The sequence below is a fragment of the Physeter macrocephalus genome, chromosome 14 (genome assembly GCF_002837175.3).
Source record: "Physeter macrocephalus isolate SW-GA chromosome 14, ASM283717v5, whole genome shotgun sequence".
NCBI classification, from domain to species: Eukaryota; Metazoa; Chordata; class Mammalia; order Artiodactyla; family Physeteridae; genus Physeter; species Physeter macrocephalus.
Genome location: NC_041227.1, coordinates 125,312,769 through 125,336,642, shown reverse-complemented (window position 1 = coordinate 125,336,642; position 23,874 = coordinate 125,312,769). Strand labels below are relative to the sequence as shown.

The window sequence follows — 23,874 nt, the reverse complement described above, 5'->3', positions numbered from 1 at the left end:
TGCCAATGAGATACTTTTTCTATCTGATTAGCAGAGATTAAAAATTATAATAGTGCTTGTGAGGATATTTTTTTAAATAGGTTTATTTATTTATTTATTTATTTATTTATTTATTTATTTATTTATTTATTTATGGCTGCATTAGGTCTTCATTGCTGCACGCAGGCTTTCTCTAGTTGCGGTGAGTGGGGCCTACTCTTCATTGCAGTGCGCGGGCTTCTTGTTGCGCTGGCTTCTCTTGTTGCAGAGCACGGGCTCTACACACACGGGCTTCAGTAGTTGTGGCACACGGGCTCAGTAGTTGTGGCTCGTGGGCTCTAGAGCGCAGGCTCAGTAGTTGTGGCGCACAGGCTTAGTTGCTCCGCTGCATGTGGGATCTTCCTGGACCAGGGTTCGAACCCGTGTCCCCTGCATTGACAGGCGGATTCTTAGCCACTGCGCCACCAGGGAAGTCCCGTGAGGATATTTTGAATTAAGCACTCTTATACTCAGCTAATAAAAGTACAGATTATTAAAATGCCTTTGGATAACAGTTTGGCTGTAAGTATTGAAACTCTTAATTATACCCTTTTGTTTTAGTAAGTCTGCTTCTGGAAACCTCTCTTAAGACAACAATCACAAATACAGAACAAAATAGAATAATCACAAATACAGAACAGACTACACAAATGAGGGTTAGTGATGAAAGCAGTATAAAAAAGAAATACCTAAGTAAATAACAGGGGAATTGTTAAGAAAATTATGGTCTGTCTACACAATGAAAATATTATGTTGTCTGTCATTAAATATTGTATTTGTGGGCTTCCCTGGTGGCGCAGTGGTTGAGAGTCTGCCCGCCGATGCAGGGGACACGGGTTCGTGCCCCAATCTGGGAAGATCCCACATGCCGTGGAGCGGCTGGGCCCGTGATCCATGGCCTCTGAGCCTGCGCATCCGGAGCCTGTGCTCCGCAACGGGAGAGGCCACAACAGTGAGAGGCCCGTGTACCACACACAAAAAAATTGTATTTGTGAAGCTTGCTTAGTGTGAGAATACCTTGTTATAAATGAAAAAAAGCAGAATATAAAATTTTATTAATAGAATTATTTCAATCATAATCTTTTTTTTAAGTTTAGAAAATTCCATGAACTGAACTGAGCGTTATTGAGAGTGTAAATTAACACTGTGGTCAACTGTGTACCAGTGGTACTGTGCTAATTAGCAATATTTACCAGCTCTTTACTCTTTATTGCATCTTCTTCCCAACATCAGAATTTCTTCTCTGCATCTGCTCATCTGTGAATCTGTTCTCCATGGAGATCACTTCTGTACTTTAATGATTCCCTGCTTTAAAATGCACAGCTCCCCCTCCCCCACTTTTCTTTTATGTCTGAGCATATTTAGAGTCCAAAAGGGTTTGGTTATAATTAGCATCTTTTCCACTACTGTCTGTTTTTCAGACTGTAAAAAACTTTTTCGGTGTGATTTGAAAGTACACAATTGCTTTTTCAGTGTTGGATGTCATTTGTTGGGTGCTGAATGTTTAAATCTCTATTATGGTACATGTGCCTACAAATGACTACAGACAGTTAATGGAGAATATAACATTAATTTTCAAGGAAACTCTTTGTACTTTTACCTGAGAGATGCCAGGGTGTATAGATTTTTAATATAAGAACCACATTCTGGATTGTCTTTATTTCAAGTAGTTGTGTGTTTATTCCAGTTTTCTAAAATGTAAGCTCGGACTTCCCTGGTGGCGCGGTGGTTAAGAATCTGCCAACCGATACAGGGGACACGGGTTCGACCCTTGGTCCAGGAAGAGCCCATGTGCCACGGAGCAACTAAGCCCGTGCACCACAACTACTGAGCCTGCGCTCTAGAGCCCGCAAGCTGCAACTACTGAGCCCACGTGCCACAACTACTGAAGCCCACGTGGTCTAGGGCCCGCGTGCCGCAATTGTTGAGCCCACATGCTGCACCTACTGAAGCCCACACACCTAGAGCCCATGCTTCGCAACAAGAGAAGCCACCACAACGAGAAGCCCGCACACCGCAACAAAGAGTCGCCCCCGCTCTCTGCCACTAGAGAAAAGCCTGTGTGCAGCAACGAAGACCCAATGCAGCCAAAAATAAATAAGTTACCATATGATCCAGCAGTCCCACTCCTGGGCATATATCCAGAAAAGACAAGAAACTCTAAAATGTAAGCTCTGTGAAGGCAGGGACCAGAACATTGTCTGGCACGTAGTAAGTACAGTTGACCCCTGAACAATGTGGGGGTTAGGGGCGCCAGTCCGCTGCACAACCGAAAATCTGCATGTAACTTTACAGTCAGCCCTCTATATAGGTGGTTCCACAACATTGGATTCAACCAGCCTCAGATCGTTTAGTACTGTAGTATGTATTTGTTGAAAAAATCCACATATAAGTGGACCTGCGCAATTCAAACCCATGTTGTTCAGGGGTCAACTGTATATATCGAACGAAAAAGAGTGATTGACTGCCACTTCGTGGAAATGTCTGCAACTAGAATTCATTAGGATGGATACCTCAGTACCTCTCCATTTCTTGGAATTTGTGTCATTTAGCAGGGTGTACTTCGTTGCCTTAAAGCAGCAGTTCTCAGCAGGGGAGGTACCAACTCCTTTGGGGGGCATTTGGAAGTATGGAGATGTGTTTAGAGCTATGGCACGATTGGGTTCAGGCACAGTGGCATTTAGTGGGTTAGGAGCCAAGGATCCTAGATGTTCTGTAGTACCTGGACCAGTCCCATACAGTAAAGACTGGTACTACATCCTTGATGACTTTTGGATAGCCCTCTGGATATTTAGGTAGGTGAAAAATTTGTTTATTCTCACCCAGAACCTATTTTACATGTATATACAGTTTGTGTGTGTGTGCTGTTGTGATATATACTGAATTTCCCAGGAAAGCAGCTCTCATGTAAGTTGAGGGAGGATTATACTTTGTCTGGAATGTTCTCAGTAATTACTCATCATTTTGGAAATCTCATCACTGATGTCATGCCATCATGGAATTTGAGTTGCGATGCCAATTTTATTTTCTTCATAGCACTGTCACAAACTGAAATTATCTTATTTTCTTGTGTTTTTTATGTGGTTACTCACTAAACTGTAAGCTCCTTAATAATAGGAAGCTTATGTATCTTGTTCACTGGATATCCTTATACCTAACACAGAGTCTGGCATATTGTGGCCAGTTACTAATAAATAATTGATGCATAAATAATGGGTGGGTGTTTGAATGACAGTCTCATCCTCCTGAGTCTGAACTCTGAATGCTGATGTTCCTTAAGCCTTTGTCCCAGGCCCTCTTTTCTGTTTACTCTAACCCCATCCCTACCTGATTTCAGCTGTGGCCATGGCTTTGATTTATCTCTGTATTGACAGCTCCCTAGATTTCTCTCCAGCCCAAATCTTTCCTCTGAATCCAGAATTTTATATGGAGCTGCCAGCTCCCTTCCCAGTTTAATGCTCAAGCATCTCAAATTCAGGGTGTTTTTCTCCAGTGTTTATCTTGAACGATGCCATACACTTAGTCACACTGGTGAGAAACCCAGGGGCTGTTCTCGATGCCCCCCTCTCCCTTATGCCCATATGCAGTTAATCACCACGTTCTATTCATTTTATCTCCTAAATAATTTTCAAACCCTCCTTTCCATCCCCCAATCCTCTGCTGCTCCCCAAATCTAAACTACCAATTCTAAACTCTTAGACTGACAGCAGAGCCTACTCATTGGTTTCCACTTGTCCACTCTTACCCACGTATATTCCATTCTCCATGTAGTAGCTAGAATGACCTCGTAAAAAGACAAATATGATTGTTATTCTCTTGCTGAAGATTCTTCATTAACTTCTCACTGCTCTGAGGATAAGACCAAAAACTAACTCACGTTTATCCCACCAGACTTGTTTTAGCCATTTCTTCATTGTCCCCATGCTTTAGGCTCACCAGTCATCTTGCTGTTCTCAAAACGTGCCGTATTTCTTTTCCACCATAGAGCTTTCATCCATGCTGTTCCCCTGCCAGTTCAGCTAGTTACCCTTCAGAGCTTAGCTCACCTCCACAGGAAACCTCCTATGCTCTCCTGACTAGGCCAGCACCCTCCTCCCTCATGTGCTCTCACAATGCCCCGTGCTTCTTTTTTTCTTGTATATATTTTTTAATTAATTTATTTTATTTTTATTTATTTTTGGCTGTGTTGGGTCTTCATTTCTGTGCGCGGGCCTTCTCTAGTTGCGGCGAGTGGGGGCTGCTCTTCGTTGCAGTGCACAGGCTTCATTGTGGTGGCTTCTTTTGTTGCGGAGCACAGGCTCTAGGCGTGCGGGCTCAGTAGTTGTGGTTCACGGGCTCTAGAGCGCAGGCTCAGTGGTTGTGGCGCACAGGCTTAGTTGCTCCGCGACATGTGGGATCTTCCCAGACCAGGGCTCGAACCCATGTCCCCTGCATTGGCAGGCAGATTCTTAACCACTGCACCACCAGGGAAGCCCCTGCCCTGTGCTTCTTAGCAAATTGTAATTCATGTGTTATGAAGGTAGCTGTCTGACTTTCCCATAGAATTGAGTTGGTTTTTTAAAAATTCATGAAGTGTATGTATGACCTCCGTATATTTATTTATATTATCATCATAAAGAATGGCCTAGTAGCAACAATTTATTTTCTAAAATTTAATTGGTTTTTGTCCAGTAATTTCAGAGGGTAGATAACTTTGATTTGTTATTTCAGGGGCATACTGTATTTCCTTTGTTCTAAGAAACACATTTTTCCCACTTTTAACATCTCTGAAATTGGCATGCATCTTATAGACGGTGGTATGTCATGGTGTAATTGGCAGCGTTTTTCTTTCTTAGTGCATAAGAGATAATGGTGCATCTTATATTTGAAGGCATCTTAGATTAGATAAAATTTGGTATTTTTATAACAAATTCATTCTGGAAGATTTACTGGAAACCTTGTTATGCTCAATCATTCTGAGGAAGCATTACTAGGACTTTTCTGTAGCCATAGCAAGTAACTGGTGACATCTTGATCCCTTGAAGAAGTTTCTGCCCAAAATCATTTTGCTCATATTCTCTAGAGTTGAATGTTGGGGACTTGATTTATGTATCATTTGTTCAAGTAACACACAAACTCAAATCTGTATCTGTGTATGTATATCTGTTTTGTTTTGGAAAAATTACCTACTTTTTATCTCCACATAGAGATGGGGAAGCTCTCCATCAGTTCTAGAAACTATTAGTTTTCCCCCAGTAATGCATTTTCTCCTTCCTTTTGGAAGAAGTTTTAGATGAGCACACCTAGATTTCCCCAGCCGTACTTGTATCTAGATATGCACATATGAATAAGGTTCTGGTTAATTGGATATGAGCAGAAATAATGTATGAACTTCCAGGGCATGAACCAAAAAGAAAATGATTTGCTCTGCAATTCTTCTTTTCCCTCTTCTAGTGAATGAAAAGAACTGGGTCCCTAGGTGATTTCCTGGAACAAAGGTACCTGGCCAGCCTCTGGACTTGGGGGAGAAACGTCTTGAGGACATTGTATTTTGGGGTCTCTTAGTTATAGTGGCTCTGCCTGTACTGTAACTAATGTATCATCTAAGAGATTGTCTTAATTAGACTCTTCAATTTCCAAAAAGTGGGGTCAGCCCTACTATCAGCTTGTCTTAAATCTGAAGCACATGGCTCTTGCTCTTGGACTACGTACAACAAAGCATATGTGCTCTTTAGGGATGCATTGTGCATGATGGAGCATGTGCTAAAGAGTCAGTCACTTACTGTCTGTGTCACAGTGGGCTACTCACCGAGATCCTCTGAGCTTCAGTCACCTCCTTTAAGATGCACATGATGTCCATTCTAACGAAGTTGTTTTGAGGAGTCACTGGGGTCATCTGTTGAAGAGGCCTTGCAAACCCAGTGTTTACTAAATGATAGCTATTGCTATCATTAGTTTTTCCAAAGACTACAACCTCAAACTATTTTTCTGCCCTAGTATTTTTCAGTTGAACTTGGTATCTATGGAGGATTGTTTGATTTTCTAGGTTTTATCTTTGGATTCAGCAAAACCATCAGAAACCTTCATACCTGGACCATGTACCTTGGCTCCCCAGAGAATTGCTGAGTTTTTGACAGTTCCCTGAGTTTTCCCATCATGCTTTTGGCTATGTGCATGCTCTAGGGCTTGAAAGAAGCTGTCCAGAGCCTGACCCTATGTCATCTGGGAGAAGTATCCCCTGGAAAACTTATTTCTGGACCTGAATGCTAGGGAAGCTTTTTCTTCCTTTGTAGAACTGGTGTATGTTCTCATGGTTTTAATGAGAAGCCCTAAAGGACAGAGTGAGGAATTGAATCATTAATAGTAACATAATTTAGTAAGTTGCTCATTGCTTCACTATAACGCAGATTGTAGGTTAGCTCTGAGCACTTATACTAATCCATTACCAGATGTGGTTCCATTAGAGTCCTTTAAGGAGGTGAAGTCTGAATTTTTTTTTTTTTTTTTTAAAGAAATCAGAAAGCCAAAATGGTGGCAGCTAGCAGCGAGTTGACTTTGTGAGAGTAATAGGAAACATTTGCTCTTTTAAATTGGTATGTGAGCATAGTATTGGACGTCCAGGTCATACAAGTTTACAGACTTTGAGTATTAGAGTTGTTGATTTAAGACGGTAATTCCCAGGCTGCAGTTTAAGGTACTGACACAACAATCTGTGACTAGTAAATACTTCTTACTCTTCAAAGTATAGAACTGAACAAGTCAGGGTCCAGTGGACAGTTCACTGCTTTGTGTTTGTTGAATGAATGACTAAGGACCAGACCTGATTATATAAGAGCACCATGGCAAATTATAGAACACTTTTTTTCTTAATTAGGTTCCCATAGGATCTCTGTCTATACTTCGTTGTTTTGTTTCTTTGTTTTTGGTCATATGAACCGGGTGTATGTTTAAAAAACAAAACAAAATTTAATTCTTTTAATAACTGCTATTTTTCAGGTAGGTTTTCTTCCTAATCATTTCTGAAATGAGTCTTTGTATTTCACATTTTTTAATGTGAAATATTAACAGTCCCTTTCAGTACCTGTGTTTTTTCTGCACAAATAAAATTGGTCATATAATTTATCTCCTGTCTTAGGTTTCTTTGTAGAAACTGTTTAGACAGGCATCTGACACCTTTATCACCTCATGACTCCAGGGCAGACCCTTGAAACCTTCTTTCCTACTATCCTTTCATATAAACCCTGGCTTCACAGATGTTTCTGGATCAGTGGACTGGGTGGATGGTGGTGGTATCATCTCTTTTTATATTTGACTTTTCCATTGTGCAGATTGTCATAAAGCTATTTCTGCGCAGGTCTTGTGCACTTGCCTGCTGTCCCAAATTAGAATCCAGCTTTGAGCACAGGTTAGTTTAATGGCTTCGGAAATTGAGTCCACAGTTAACGGTCCTTTTAGTTAACCGAATTGCAACGTTTTTTTTTCTTTTTTTTTTTTGAAGAGTTTTTTTTGTTTTTGTTTTTAAATTTTATTTATTTATTTATTTATTTTTGGCTGCACTGGGTCTTTGTTGCTGTGCATGGGCTTTCTCTAGTTGCGGCGAGCTGGAGCTACTCTTCGTTGCGGTGCTTGGGCTTCTCATTGTGGTGGCTTCTCATTGCAGAGTGCGGGCTCTAGGCGCACGGGCTTCAGTAGTTGTGGCAAGCAGGCTCAGTAGTTGTGGCTTGCGGGCTCTAGAGCACAGGCTCAGTAGTTGTGGCGCATGGGCTTAGTTGCCCCGCGGCATGGGATCTTCCCAGGCCAGGGCTCGAACCCGTGCTCCCTGCGTTGACAGGCGGATTCTTAACAATTGCGCCACCAGGGAAGTCCCAGAATTGCAACATTTTTAAACAGAAAGTTACCCTGGAAATGATCTTCATTCCAGCTCTCTCATTGATAACTGCCCCAGGTGTCTGTTTCATCATTTTAGTGACTGGCCTGCGGTTATATGGTGCCAGGACTTTGTTTTTTCTTCTTCATAATCATGAAGGAGAACCTTCTCTAAATTTGCCCAGATGTGTATCACAAGTTTTAGAGCATAGAAATATTATTGAGTCAAACAAAAAATACTGGGCAAGTGATATTAGGCAAATCCAGGCAAATAGACTCTTTTTCCCCACCTCTCAGGTTTCATACTTCAGGTCTATGTGCTATTAATTAAATTTAATTTGTTTTATATTTGATGTCATTTATTTGTTATTTAGGCACATCTGTGAATTTTACTTATTCGTTAGTGTGGCAATATTAAAAAGTCTCCGGTTTGTTGACAGGATTGAAATAGGCTCTAATTTAAGGATTCTTCTGTCAGGAGAGAGAAACCAAACGGTAACGTGAACAGGGAAAGTTTAATATAAAGAATTGCTAACTCTAACGGGATTGGAGTAATGAGGGATTTGCTAGTCAGTAGAGAAAGCTTTAAATTTTGCAGGCATGGCGGTATAAGGAGTAGCCACTGCCCACAGGGCTGAGATGGGGTGCCCAGTGAGAGCCCCCCTGGCTGAGGTCCAGACCTCTGGAGAGGGCACAAGGGATGGCAGAAAAGTCACTGAGCTTGGCGGGGTGGGGGGACCGCTGGGAAGTTCTCAGGGTGGGGGAGGGAGGGGGCTTTAGGAGTCAGCCAAGAGCAAAACTCTTTTCCTGCTGTGTCTCTCTAGCACCCTCTGTTGAAAAAGCTTAGTAACATCGTGCCAGCTGGCAAAGGAAAATGTTTAAAAGTCCCAGTTTTCACAGAGTGGGCAAAAAGTGAGCGTGGAGCTGAGCGGCAGTAAATCAATAGCCAGCACAGTTCCCCACCTCCACATTCCTTAGTAGTTGGAAGTAGACACTTTTGGGTAAAGCATGCTTGTCATTGGTTACCTAGTACCTATTTTAAAATTTTCTAGCAAACAATGAAATCCTCATCATTATTAATAACCACTCTGTGGCTTACTTACATACCAGGATGTGCCAGCCAGGACTGCTCTATCTGAGAGATTGGTTGGAGATTTGCTTCTATTATTTTAAGCATATTTAAAGTACACATATTCAAGTATCATTATGTAAATTGACGATGAAAATGGAGCAACAATAAAAAGTATAGTGTCATTTTCTGACTTAATTTGAGGCTACTTTAAACTCAGAAATGAAATAAAGAAAAGGTTTTCACAAAATAGTACTTAGGGACTTCCCTGGTGGTCCAGCAGTTAAGACTCCACGCTTCCACTGTGGAAGGCACGGGTTCAATCCCTGGTCGGGGAACTCAGATCCTATATGCTGTGTGGCTCGGCCAAAAAAAAAGAAAAAAAGTACTTATAATTTCTATACTTGTAACTGACATGTGATATAGTAATTCTAAAGCAGTTTTTGTAGTGGTTAAAAATGTTTACTGAGCATGATTATCTTTGAGACATCATAATTAAATAGTGCTAGATCCACAGTCAGCACTTACTTTTACTGAGTAAGTCTAAATTAAATAAATAGGTTGTTGAGAAACTGTATTTATCAGGATTCTTTGGTTACAAGCAACAGAAAGTGACTCTGTACAAATTAAGGGGGGAGGGGAAGAGGGACTTTGGAATGATACGAGGTGGCTGTGACATCATTGAAGGGAAAACTGAGAAGCCGGGCTCCTCAGCCTGCAAAATCTAGGTAGCAAGTGCTAATGGACAGATCTGGAGGCTGCATTCACTGAGATGGATCTGTTCCAGCTGTTTGCCACTCAGTTCAGGATTCATATTCCAAGGAGTGTCTTGACTGGCCTAGTAGGACCAGGCAAGGGCAAGGCACTGAGGTACCAGGCCACAGGAACAACTTGTTCCTGGGCTCAAAGGACATACTTACCAAGACTTAATTCTCACGCCATTTCTTTGCTTCTTTTCCTTGGCGTCAGCTTCATTTCCAGGCCCTCTGTGGTTAAGGCCTTGAGTTCCGTTCAGCGTCCTTCCTGTGAGGTTCACATGCAGAGTCATCCTGAATCTAATCACCGTGGCCCAGGAAATGCACTGCTTTTTGATTGGCCAGACACATCTCTGGAGCCACGGTCCTAAACATTAGCGTGAGAGAAGGACTGGTACTCTGGGGGAAATTGGGGTACAATTTCCAAAGGGAGGAGTAAAGGAAGCTGAGCGGCAAAAATAACAGATGGAGGTAATCAACTTTATTGTTCAGAGAAAAGCCTACCAAATGAGGGACATCATTTGTTCTGTGACAAAAAGCCAATGGAAGAAGGTAATAAGATGTAGAGACGCATTAGTGGGACAGGGAAGTGGATATATCTGTCAGTGGTTAGACAGCAAGCACCATAATTTGTGTTTATGCAATGAGAGGGACTGCTAAGAAGTCTGGTCAGTCTGACTGCTCCCTACTAAGGGTGCTGCTGGCTTTTGTTCTGCTTTGGTGTTTTAGCCACAGTAGTAAGTCTGTATTAGCACTAAAATGAAAATAATGTCAGAGTTCTTTTGGAATACCTTGAGGCCAGCTGATATTGCCATGCCTCTCTTCAGATCTCTGTGATGCTTCTCCATCCTTCTAAAGTAAAGGTTCCTGCAGTCAGCATTCCCAGTCAGCGTCTCGTCCTTTTCTCCAAATCTTCCCTCTGTGTCTTATGGTACACTGGTCTTCTGGCAAATGAAGATCTTTATCTTTAACTCTGTACCCTTGCAACTCACTCCATGTCTCCCTCTCCATTTAATTGAAACCCCATCTCTCATTAGGCCAGGAATGGAGGGGGAAGAAGGTGCATGAGGGAGGGATTCAACATTCTCCAGAACCACCACCTCCCCACCCGGTGACCATTTACAAATCATTATTTTTTGCTTTTGTTTTTTATTGTTTTTATTGACTTTTAAAAAAAGTTTACATACAGTACAATTCACTCTCTAGTGTACAGTTATCTAAGTTTCAACAAATGCATACAGTATATATATGTAATGTTTATAGGTGTATATAACCACCATCATAATCAAGATTCAGGATAGTTCTGTCATCCTCCAAAAAAGTTCCCTTGCTCTGTCCCTTTGTAGTAATATCTTCCTCCCTCCCCAGCCCCAGGCAATCACAGGTCTGTTTTATGTTCCTATAATTTTTCTCTTTTTCCAGATTGTCATATAAATGGAACTATACAGCACATATCCTTTTGAATCTGGCTGCTTGTACTTAATATATGATATGTCTGAGTGTGGTTTTCTTTGAGTTTATCCTATTAGGAGTTCACAGAGCTTTCTGAATCTGTAAATTTATTTATATCACCAAATTTGGGGAGTTTTCCACCATTATTTTTTCAGATTTATTTTTCTTCACCAATCTCTTTCTCCTCTACTCCTGGAACCCTAATGACATGAATGTTGGACCTTTTGGTATTGTCCCATGGTTCCTGAGACTCTTCATGTTTCTCAATCTTTTTTCTGTCTGTTCTTCAGATCAGATCATTTCTTTTGCTTGAATTAAGTTCACAAACTTTTCTCTCATTCATTCTTTCATTGCACTCATCTAGTGAAGTTTTTAATTCAGATATTTTATTTTTCAGTTCTAAAATTTCCACTTGAGGGAATTTCCTGGCAGGCCAGTGGTTAGGACTCTGCACTTTCACTGCCAAGGATGGGGGTTTGATCCCTGGTCAAGGAACTAGGATCCTGCAAGCTGCGTAGCACAGACAAAAAGTAAAAAATAAGTGAATGAATGAATGAATAAAATTTCCACTTCTGTTTTTACAGTTTCTATTTATCTGCTGTGAACACCTATATTCCCATTTGTTTCAAGGACATTTACCTTTATTTGCCTCCTGGAAAGTCTTTGTCTGATAATTCCAACACCTGGGTCATCTGGGAGTTGGCATCCCTTGTATTTTGTCCTGACAGTTTGCCCACATTTTCCTGGTTCTTTGTATGAAGAGTAATTCTGGATTTTATCCTGGACATTCTGAATATGTTGTATAGAATTTGATTCCTATTAAACTCCTCTAGAGCATGTTGATTCTGTTGTTGTTATTTTGTTTTGTTTTTATTTTAGCAGGCAGTCAACCCGGTTAGGTTCAGACCACAAAGTCTGTCTCGCCTTCTGTGGGCAGTGGTTCAAATGTTCAGTTTCCATAGTTTTCACTATGCTGTGCTGCTTTGGGCCTGGCCCACCCGTGTGCCACTCAGGGGTTAGTCCAAGACTTGGGGGAGAAGAGGGGAGGGTAGCTGAAGTTGTAGTTCAGTTTTCAAAGCAGTTGCTTTGCTGTTTTGGGTCTGTCCCACACATGCATGACTCGAAGGTGAACCCAGAACTGTGAAAGTTTATGCACAGACTTTGGGGGTCTCCTCCAGCCGATTGCTCTCTGGGTCCCCTACACTGTCTAGCTCACAAGAGCTCAGTTTCCTAACTCCCTGTTCAGAAAGATGGGCTTTTCTCGGTTTCAGCTGCCTGGGCCACCACAGCACAGCACAGCTCTGTGACTGGGGCCAACCTTCTGTCAAAATTACAACAAACCAGCTTCAGGAGGAGGGGAGGTGAGAATATCGCCCCCATACTGTCACCTTCCCAAGTTTTGACCCCTCTGCCTAGTCCACCTGCTTTTGTTTACTTTTCTTAGTTTGTATTTTTGAATTTATACTGTACCTCATCCAGTCTTTTGTGGTAATCAGTGGCAGAGAGGCTGTGGTGGGCTTACTCCATCTTGGCTGGCCCCGGAAGTCTTAAATCACGACCTGTATTAGTTTTCTCTGCTGCATGACAAATTACCACAAACTTAAAGAAATACATATTTATTATTTCACGGTTTCTGTGGGTCAGGAGGCTAGGCATGGGTTAGTTAGCTGGACCCACTGCAGGCTGCAGTCGAGGCCAGGTCTGGGTTTTCATGGGCAGGTGTGTGTGGGGGGGGCGGGGGGAGTTGACTGGGGAAAGGTGGGCTTCCAAGCTCACTCAGGCTGTTGGGAGAATTCATTTCCTTGCAGCAGTAGGACTCATGGCAGCTGTTTCTTCAAAGCTAACACCTGAAAGGGAGACTAAAGCAAGTCTGCTGAACAGGTGGAGTCTTACAAATGTAGTTAAGGCAGCAGCATTCTATCACCTTTGCCTTATTCTAGCGTGAGAAGCAAGCTACGGGTCCCTCCCACACTCGCTGGGGGGGCATCATACAAAGGTGTGCACATCAGGAGGCCTTAGATTCTCTCTAACGATGTTTTCCTTTAATCCGCAAATAAAAACTCTTCCTTCCACCCTCTGCTCTTATTTGTCAGAGCTGTGGTGCCCTTTTCCACCCCACGTCCTGGTGTCACACTGAAGGATTGCATGACAGTCCAGTTCTTTTACCCAGTCCAGCCCATACTTGCACGTACAGGTTCTTGACCTCCTGTGCTAGTGACCTTTACTTTCGAACCTAGTTCTGTGACTCTGAATCTCAAGCATAAGCTGTCTACTACATTATTCTGTTTATTTCCATAGTCTATCAAGTATTAAGGATAATTCAAGCTTTACTGTCACTTTCCTATTAGATTCTATGCACCTCAAGGTCTAAGACTATTTTATGTCTTATCCTTTCCGTACTGCCCACAAGGGTCTATCAGGTATTCAAACACATGTTGAAAAATTAAGAATCTTAAATATTTATTTGACAAGTGGACAGGATACCTCTTTCTTCCCCTTCCCTTTTTAATTTTGTCTGATAACACTTAACCAGCTCTTCCTAACGTAAACCCTGCAGGAAATTCTAATTGAATTAGCCAAACTGTATATAACGGCATATCTCTCTCACACACACACACACACACACACACACACACACACACACACACACTGAATTAGTGAATATTTTAATGACATGACATTGGTGTCTAACTTCAGAGAATAAGCTGTGATGTGTCCTGTAGGTGAAACTAGGTTACAGTTTCTGGTGACTAAACCTCACAGGCAAAAGCAAGCCCACCCTCTTTTTTGAATCCCGTTCGTTTGCAAAAAGGGAGTAATCAACTAATAAAAGACTGGAAATTTGGAAGACTTTCCACCTAGAATACTTTGGCATAGGGTGGCTACAGCTGTCAAATCATGTTTCCCTGGGAAAAGGTGTAGTTAGCTAGGAATACCGAGATGATTGATAGCCATAGAGGCTCCACTTATGGGCAGTCTCCTAGCTCCCAACGCTTCCTTCTTCTAGCTGCCTCCAAAATATGAGTGTGGCTCTTTCTCCACCCAAAGCCTCCTAATCCAGTGATTGCTAAACTATTTGAGAATAAAAGAAATAAGCATCTTGAAAATCCAGATTATTAAAAATATTTTCTTTCCAAAAGAAATCAGTATACTAGGGACCCATGACAGTATACCTTGCCACACAAAGTATAGGTAATTTATGTCCACTTTACCCCTTCAGACTTGCTCTGGGTCCTGAAGTTGAGCCCCGTATGAGATTTCTCCTTACCTCATTTTCACTATTACTGAAGCATTAGCTATATCACTAATCAAAGCAATGCTGTTCTCTTTAGCAGAAGCTAGATAGACTAAAGCTGGAGTTATTTGTAATGGTGATAAACTGGAAATGAAGTGAATGTGTATGAATAGAGGAATAACTGAATAGAATATGGTAACAGTCACACCATGGTATATTATGTAGCCATTAGAAATAATGGATATGGATTAGATCTATCAGTTGGGAGAGGGGATGAAGAGAGAGAGACGTATTGAATGAGAAAAGCAAGACGCAAAAAAGTTTACGTAACATGATTCCTGTGTTACAAAACAATGATCAAATAAAATCCTTTGTAAAAGTATATAGGTATGTATGTTTCCATATAATTACATGAGCATGGAGAGAGGCACAGAAGGATATGAACTAGGTGGCTACATGGGTCATCTGGAAGGGGGGTGGAGAGGTGAACCTTTGAGATGGATGTGGAGGGAGAAGAAAGAATGAGTAAGGGATGCCAAGCAAATGAGAAACAAAAGCAAAGGTTATATTGGGAAAAAATATATAAGATTATATGTCCACATGTATATAAAATCATATGTATTTAAATTTAATTTTTTAAGTTGAAATTAAAATTTAAAAGTGAAATTCTCCCAACCTGGCTATCCGTCTTCTTTATTTCCCTTACAGCTTGACTTGTAAATCTCACAACTTCTCCACATAGGAAAAAAAATACAGTTTATAATCTTCTTACTAGCCTCAAAAGGTAGATAGCAGTTTATTAAATATTACTTGGTCATTTCAGAAAATAAAGTTTACCTTGAAAAGAAAATATAGAAGATTTTTTTTCCAGTATAAATTTCACCTGAGATTATGCACCAGAAGTTGGTACTAGAAATGTCCTGAATGATGACAGGCTTTTCTTGGTGCCACAGAGACAGAAGACAGTCCTGCCACCAAGGTACTTACAGCCCAAAGTACAGAAGGAAGCACACAATGTTCATTAAAAGCAGGACATAAGGTCCCCTTAACTATAATAGATAACATAAGCGGGAGGGCATCACCCAGCAGACTTTTATATTCTCTTTGCATTTTGTGCATATCACTGTTGTAATAGTGATCATTTATTTGATGCATTATTTATATGAATATCCTTAAAAGTGTATGAACTCTGCCTTGTCACTGCTGTAATCTCTGCTATAATATTTGTTAAACGAATCAATCCCTCTTTTTGTCCCTGGTGCCTACCACAGTAAATAGGGTATGCTAGTTGTATAGTTCCTGAGTGACTGAATTAGTGAACATATGAGATGATCTTAAGGTTTAGGCTCTCTAGTAAAGGAACTGATGAAAATAGCATAGAAGAAAATGGAAGACAAGGAATAGGAGTTTTTGGTAAAGATAATGAATGGGTACAGTGGAAATAGTAAGGAGAAGAGGTTATGGTCAGAATGCAGAATAATGACATCTAAAATTTCAGCAGTTCTAGGTGGTTAAGGTCTAGTAGCTAATACTTTGAATAAAGCACGCTGGTAATCAGGGGAAAGGCTGCATGTTTTCGCCTTTGAGGCTACTTTTAGCAAAATAGCCAGCTCCCCAACCTGTCTCCCTAAAGCAAAGCCAATGAGGAAACAAGTCCAGCCCATGCACACAAAGCTAATTGTTTTTTGGGGTTTTTTTTTTTAAGCCTGAATGGTCAAACGAAAGATGACCAGACAATTGAGAAAAGTCTCTCACATCAAAGGGAGTCTAAGGGAAGAACTGTTGAGAAAGGAAACAATGCAGAATATTTAGCAGAACTTCAGAAAAACCCTAATTAATATCCTCTGCTAGCATAAAAATGATTTGCGTCCATAAAACAAGAACCCAGTATTGTGGGAAAAGAGCGAATGGAGAATAAGAAAGTTATATAAAATTTTAATATCATGGAATAAGAAGCTCAGTAGAAGGACTGGAACACCAAGTTCAGTGCAGCACTCAGAAAACTGAGAACAATAACAAAAAAGAGTAGAAAACATACAGATAAATTATGATGATCCTTCCAAGAAACTTAATATGTGTTTAGAAAACAGAAGATGTTTTCAATAAAATAGAGAACTGAAAGAAATGTCTCTATATTGAAAGCATCAGCCAAATACTAAGCACAAATAATGGGGGAGAAAGATACCAAGGTGTGCACATCATCATGAAATTTCAGAATCCCAGGAGTGAAAAGAAGCTTTGGAGCTGGGGGAAATCACCTAGAGAGGACTAAAAAAGCAAAATGACATCAGACTTCTCTTGAGTAGGTAGTGGATGCTAGAATACAGGGGCACTGTGCCTTCAAACTTGATTTTCAACCTAGAATTTATGCTCAGCCAAACCATCAGTGAAACAAAAAGGTAGCCAATTCCAGCATAACTGAGGGCATCATTCCAGGAGGAAGACGAGGGAGGTCACAAGATGACCGAATTAGCAAGTTTAGGTCAGCATTCATGGATGGGCAGTGATGGGGAGTTTGCACACGCTGTTCCTTCTGCTTAGTCTGTTAGTTCCTCCTTTCCCACTGTATCCATCTGGATTGATAGAAATGACACAGTGATACGGAGTTAAAAATAAGGAACATGTAAACTACGATAAAAGAGTAGGCTCCGAAAAGATACACAAATGTCCAAGAAGCATATGAAAAGATGCTAAATATCACTATCATTAGGGAAATGCAAATCAAAACCACAATGTGGTACTAAGGGTTAGTCAAATTAATAGAAACAGAAAATAGGATGGTGGTTGCCACGGCCTGCGGGGAGGTGGCGTGTAGTGGGGAGTTGTTTCTTGGGCACAGAGTTACACTTTCGCAAGATGAAAAGAGTTCTGGAGATTGGTAGTACAACCATGAACATTACTCAACTGTACACGTAAAAATGGTTAAGATGGCAAATTTTATGTATATTTTACCACAATTAAAAATTTTTTTAAAAATAAAATAACTAGAGGATATTAGAAAACTCTAGCAGAGTGCTCCCGGCCCAGAGTGAGCTGGACTGAGTCTCTGGAAAGGAGTTTGGGGAATGCAGTTGAGGAGAGGGCTCATGTTTTTAAACTGGAGGAGGGTGGATGTGTAAAAAACAGAAACAGTTTTTGTAAGGAGGATATTGCAAGAGGAAAAGAAGAACAGTTAGGAGCTCTAGAAAAAAAGCAGCTACGCAAGAAGTTAAATGTCCTCACAGTACCCTACCTAGCTCTGCAGCGAACATTAACATACTGTTTTTCAAGCACATGCCATTCATCGTTTAAACTCAAAGCAGTGATGGGGTAGAAGATAGGGGTCTGAAGAACCAAATCCATATCCATCATTATAGAAATTAAATTGTTACTATCTCAAATTGATAAGTCAAGAAATAGGGATCCAAGCATTTTTAAAGATACACAACTGTATATTCACATAGAGAGAGAATATTCTTAAAAAAAGCTCCTTACCTCCAAGGAGAGAGCCTGCGGACACTGGAGAAGGAAGAATCTGTCTTTTTGTTAACGTATCTTTTGTACCGTTTATGTTTTCTCATGAGCATGTATTACTTTACAAATAAAAATGAGATTCAGTGTTGATTTTTTAAAAAATTATTAATGAAAAATTGCAGGAATTGTATACCAGGAGTTAGAGGTAGAAGAAGTTAGTGCTAGTTAGGGGGATATTAGATAAAACTTTATTAAAGTTCATACATTTGAATCGTGCTTTGTCATAGGAACATGAGCTCAGGCAGGAAAGTGTAAGATATCTCAGGGCTGCGTGAGCTGTTTATTTACAGCATTTTATTTTACCAGTACAGTAAAACCTTAACTGTACTGCTGGGGGAATAGCTGGTTCTAATTAATTTAACTTTCAGAGTAATCCAATCAAGCAAAAATTTTTATTCCATCTTCTATAGAATACCTTTTTTAAAATGTAGCTCTATTTGCCTTCTTTATTAAGTTTAATATCGGAAGATAACTTAAGGCTTTCATTATGCTGTAGATTAAGAAAGTATAACAGTAGCGGTGGACAGCCACTACATTCCTAGTTTTTATTAGTTCACTTTTTCCCTAGATGTGTGGCAGTAGCGTGGTGATTACAGCAACAACCCATCACTCACAGGGCTTGCCTGTACCTTGTAAGAATATTTAAACACAGATTTCTTAGTATCTCTGCATCCTTTAACATGAAAATATTCCTGGAAGGTATCATCTAAGGTAATGAATAATAGCTGGTTCCCAAGCTTGGGAAATGTACTGACTTTTAAAAGTTGTTTCTCAGCCTTGGTTGGACATTGGAGTCATCTGGAAGCGTTTAAAACTGCTGATGTCTGAGATCAATTCCCTGATTTCACGGAAAAGGGATACAGCCTTGGCATTGGAAGTTTTTAAAACTTCCCAGGTGATTCTGATGAGCAGCCAAGAACCACTGTTTTAAAGGAAGAATAATCTCTAAGCGCCCCCCATCACCACCACCTTGTTGATTTAAGTTATTATTATTACGATGGTATTCAAATACGTACAAACTGATACTAGGTTGAGATTCCCTGTGCATGTAGTAGTTGTAAACACATTTACAGGTTAAAAACAAACTGCAAAATTAATAAGTTAAACAACAGTGATGGGTGGACAGTGATGTTTTGCTGAGGCTTTTGTGCATGTTGTTCCTTCTGCTTAGTCTATGAAATCCTCCTTCCCACTTGTATCAGTCTGGCCCGGTGAGGAGACGGAAACTACATGGTGATATAAACAGGGAACGTTTATTATAAAGAGTAATTAAACTGTGGTAAGAGAACAACTGTAGGGCGAGCTAGGGCTGAGGGAGAGAACCTGAGGAAGGGCCGATTGGAGGGGGCCCCTCCCCAAGGCTGGAGCTCACACTCACTGAAGAAGCTGTAGGTGCAGCCCCCAGGATGGCAGAGTGGCTCCCAGCTTCGCCCAGGTCAGCCAGTGGGCAGTTGCTGGCAGCAGGAAGCACTCCTCCAGCCCGGGAAAGCCGGTAGCCCGCCACACGGGCACACAGGAGGTGGGAGCCCTGGTGGCAGCCCTCCTGGTGGCGAGCTGCAGTTGATGGCCAGGCGTGCAGGTGTGCAGACAACGTGGTCGTGTCAGTGCCACGGGCACGGAGCACGTGGCATCCCCGTCAGGAGGGCCGCGGCCACATCATTGGGAGAAGGCCACAGCGACTGGTGTGGGAGTGGGGCGAGTAGCAGGAGGCCCGCAGTGCACTGTGTCTGTGTTGACAGGGTCACTGGAAGGTGACACTAGATCGCGCCAGAGCTGCAAGGTTGCTAAGAGACTTCCCTTTCTTGGTCCGTGGCTGGGGTCCTCACCAGGTGTCCTCATAGCCACATGCTGACCCCACCCTGCAGCTTCCAGAGACAGTGGGACGGCCCCTTGCTGCTGCAAGCCCCTCTAGCGCCCTTCACTGGGAAACCTCTGCATTGCGCTCACAGGGAAGGAGAAGTGCTTGAGGGGACGGGTCCATTATTGGCAAAGTGCGTGCTGGAGGGTGAGTCTGGAGCTGACAGGCAGTAAATTGATAACTGACACAGCACCCCATGCCAGCCAAACACTTTTGCCACATTTAAGCCGTAGCTCATAGGCTACCTGACTCTTCCAGGTGTTGCTCTATGCCATGTTCCAGTGTACCCTTATAGTAGCTCATCATGCTGTGTAGGGATCTTTGTTTAAAAAACAATTGTTTTGTCCAGCCAACATAAAAGGTGTGCGTAAGAATCACCTCCAAAGGCTCTGATTTGGTTGGGCTAGTGTGGGACCCAGGAATCTACACTTTTAATAGGTAGATTCTAATGATGGTGGTCCCTGAGACAGCACTTCTAGAAATACTGGTCTGGGGCTGGACTCTAGGGACTATGTCTTTCTCTATCTTGTACCCTTAATTCCTGGTACACTGCCTGATAAAAGGTTGGTGTTCAACAGATGTGGGCCAGTGAATGAACACCGCCAAAGAAGTCAGGGCACGTGCTCTAGTACTTAACAGAGAAGTGGAGCTGATGGGGGGAGGGGTGAACGTCCATTTCTAACACTGCTTCTCAAAAATGTCCTTCTTTATACCACGCGTGAAACTGTTTGACTTAAAACTTTCTGCAGCTAATGTTTTTTCATTTTTTAATTTTAAAATGGACATTATACTAATGCCACTTTATTTTTAATAGGGAGAAAGAACAAGAAACACAAAAAGAGGAACGTTTGATGGAAGAAAAGAAAAAGAAAAAGCAGGAAGAAAAGAAAAAGAAGGAAGGTGCTCAGAAAAAGGTTTGGCTAGAGTTCCTAGTTCATTGTTTCTGTCATCACTCGTGTCTCACCGTGTTATCGTAGCCATTGCATTACAGAGGTTCGGTTATTACTTTTAAAATTCAGTGTGCTCAATCCAGAGTGCTAGTGACATAGATAAAGGGTGACAGCCACAGAATGTCTTTTTAAAGGAATGAGAAATACTAGAGCTGTGTTTTGAAGGACTTTGATTTTAGTCATTGGTAGTAAAGAATGTCCATGCTATTTTACTTAAACTGAACTGTCCAGAGCAACCATGTCTAAGGGCCATTTAACTGATTTTGTTTGAAAAGCTAGGAATAGTTTTTGCAGCTTTGGCAAGTGTTCTTTTACAACTTGTACTAGTAAATATTAAAATTTAAAGTCCTACTGTAAGTCTTATGGTCATGCTTGAATTTTAGGGCATTTAATGTACCAAGTTATGCCGTTTGTATTGTTCTTGCCTGGTTTAATGCATCCTAGAGTTAAAACTGTATACGTTTTAGTTTGTATTAAAATACAGAGCTTAAATGAGCTTCCAGATAGATTTTTTGCCTTTAGATCAATATTGGCACATAATTAATAGAATGTAGACAATTATACATTTTCCCAGTAGTAAATTTTAATAAGGTAACTGGGCAAAAACTTGTTTTTAAAGTTTCCAATATTAAAGTCTGCTTATAAACTTTCATACGGATGTGTGTACCTTCTACGCATTATTCCTAAAGAGCTTCTGATTTTTTTTTTTTCAGGCCGCTGATCAAAAAACCAAAGGTAAGTTTACTTTATTTTGGGGGGATACATTTTATGACAGTACCAAAGTTTATGATGATGACTTTTTTTTTAAATTGGTGGTTAAAAACAAAGAATCTCACCCTGCCTTTGAATCTGCTTTTTACTGTTCCCTGTGAAATTCCTCATTTATCACTGGTTTTACATCTGCATTTAATTGGCATGTGTTTAATCTAAAATGCCTAAAGAATGTTACATTACCTTTCTAAACAATGCTTTATAATTTTCCTTTGGTTTGATTTCCACCAATCAAGGATTAAGCTGATAAAGTTGGTCCAATTTGAGTAAGAACAACCAAAGGATATTGAATTTTTTTAAAGCTTCCAATTTCTCTTTGCCAACTATTTATAATAAAAAGAGGTATATTCTTTCTATATTCTTCCCTTTTTGCTCAATAATGTGTGAAAGGTTTCTTTTTTATTTTCCAAGTCCAGAATTGGCCTATGGTTGTCTTCATGGGTGTGGGTGGGAATGTATGTGGTTCTCACAGGAACTTGGGCCTCTCTGTGTGATGTGCTGGAGGACAAGCCGAAGGGAAGCCACGCTCGGAGCCTCCGCACTTCATGCTTGATGTGTTCAGGGACTGTGCAGTGCTGGGAAGCACACACTCGGGACGCGCATAGACCAGCTCTGTTTAATTTGGGGCAAGGCACTTCACATCTGTAAGCCTTGGGTATCTTATATTTACAATGAGAAGGGTAAAGGGGTGAATGGTTCCCACCTCATAGAGCTATCTTATGACGATATGAGATCCACATGGACAAGGCTTGGTGCCTGGCACAGAGCTGGTGCTCACTAGAGGTTGCCTGTGATTAATTGTAAGTTTTATTTCTGTTGGACTGTCACATATAATTGTAGACACAGACACATGTTCTGCAGAGGCTTGTGCCTGAGGCAGCGCCACAGCGAAGGCTCCACTTTTGTTTGACGTTTACAGTTTTCAAAGTCGAGTTTATGTTATCTCATTTGAACTTCATAATTGAGCGGGGCAGGTGTTAATTGACAATGAAGAAACTGAGGCCGATAGTGTGACTTATGTGGCTTGCTCTTGGCCTCGAGTTAGTGTAAGGACAGGCCTGGAGGGAGCCTGGGCGTCTGACCCCAGCGCAGGCGGCCGCAGAGCTTCCACAGCAGAGCCACGGTAAGAGATGGATTTCATGTCAAAGAATATTTAAAGGCAGCATAGTTTTCAAAAAGGACGTTTTTCTCTCTTACACTCTCAGTGGTAGTGTGAATTTACAAAACACTTGTTAGAAGGGCCCAAAGGGCTGTGGTACATGGTTGTTTTGAAATTATGATCTTGAATGAGAAATAATGGTTTCTTAAAATTGTCATTTAAAAGTACAGAATTATTGCTCTGAATCATCCTTTTCCTTTTTTTTTTTTTAACATTTTGAGAAGTTTTTACAACTTGATTCAGTACCAGCAGTGTTCTGTTGTCACTGTCATAATAATTATTTTCTCTTGAAATAGTAACAAATTGCTTACGATTGTAGAACGATCATGAATTACATTGTCCTGCCACCTTACACAGAGTTATTATTTTCTATTACTGTTCTGATGAGTATTTTCATTGCTGACTCCAAACCCTACTGGGTTTGTTTTTTTTTTTTTTTTTTTTTTTTTTTGTGGTATGCGGGCCTCCCTCTGCTGTGGCCTCTCCCGTTGCGGAGCACAGGCTCCGGACGCGCAGGCTCACTGGCCATGGCTCACGGGCCCAGCCGCTCCGCGGCACGTGGGATCCTCCCAGACCGGGGCGCGAACCCGGTTCCCCTGCATCGGCAGGCGGACGCGCAACCACTGCGCCACCAGGGAAGCCCCCCTACTGGGTTTTTATCTTTTCCTTTTATCTTTAAAATACTGCTCCTTTGGCTACAATTTGTCAGTAACTGTACTAACTATAACTAGCCTCAGAACATAATGATGATTATTAACGTCCTTCTAAACAATAAAAAAATGCTTTTTGAATTATAAATAATCTAACAGTGCTGCTAGGTAATTCATTAATAAATATTAGCAGCACCAAGGTCTAAATTTTTCTCAGACTCTCCATTATTACTGGTTTCAATCAAAATTAATTAATTATTAATTAATTAATAATTAGTAACTTCCTTGCTCTGCAGTATTACGCATGGCATAAATAGTAGTATTAGTAAAGCAGTGCCTCCACTATTTAGCATTATATTTGACTTAATTTTCTCAATAACTGAAACTTCTTTAAATTTTGATTTATTTTAAACATTTTCAGGGAACTCTTTATGTTATACACATACATATATTATACCTTTCTGCTTTCTCCTAGAGAATAGCCTAATCCATTCTTGATAGATGAGTCTTCATTATAGCATTAATTATGCTTAAAGGGCTTCCCTGGTGGCGCAGTGGTTGAGAGTCCGCCTGCCAATGCAGGGGACACGGGTTCGTGC

General features: G+C 41.0%; 1 protein-coding gene across 1 annotated transcript in view; it reads left to right on the top strand.

The window, feature by feature from the left end:
• Positions 1–23,874, top strand: part of TNRC6C (trinucleotide repeat containing adaptor 6C) — a 123,775-nt gene that overhangs the window by 22,399 nt on the left and 77,502 nt on the right. Inside the window, exons 2-3 of the mRNA XM_055089832.1 lie at positions 20,560–20,659; positions 21,409–21,430. Of these exons, the coding sequence (XP_054945807.1) occupies positions 20,597–20,659; positions 21,409–21,430 (85 nt within the window). The 5' untranslated portion in view covers positions 20,560–20,596. The remainder of the gene's footprint in view (positions 1–20,559; positions 20,660–21,408; positions 21,431–23,874) is intronic.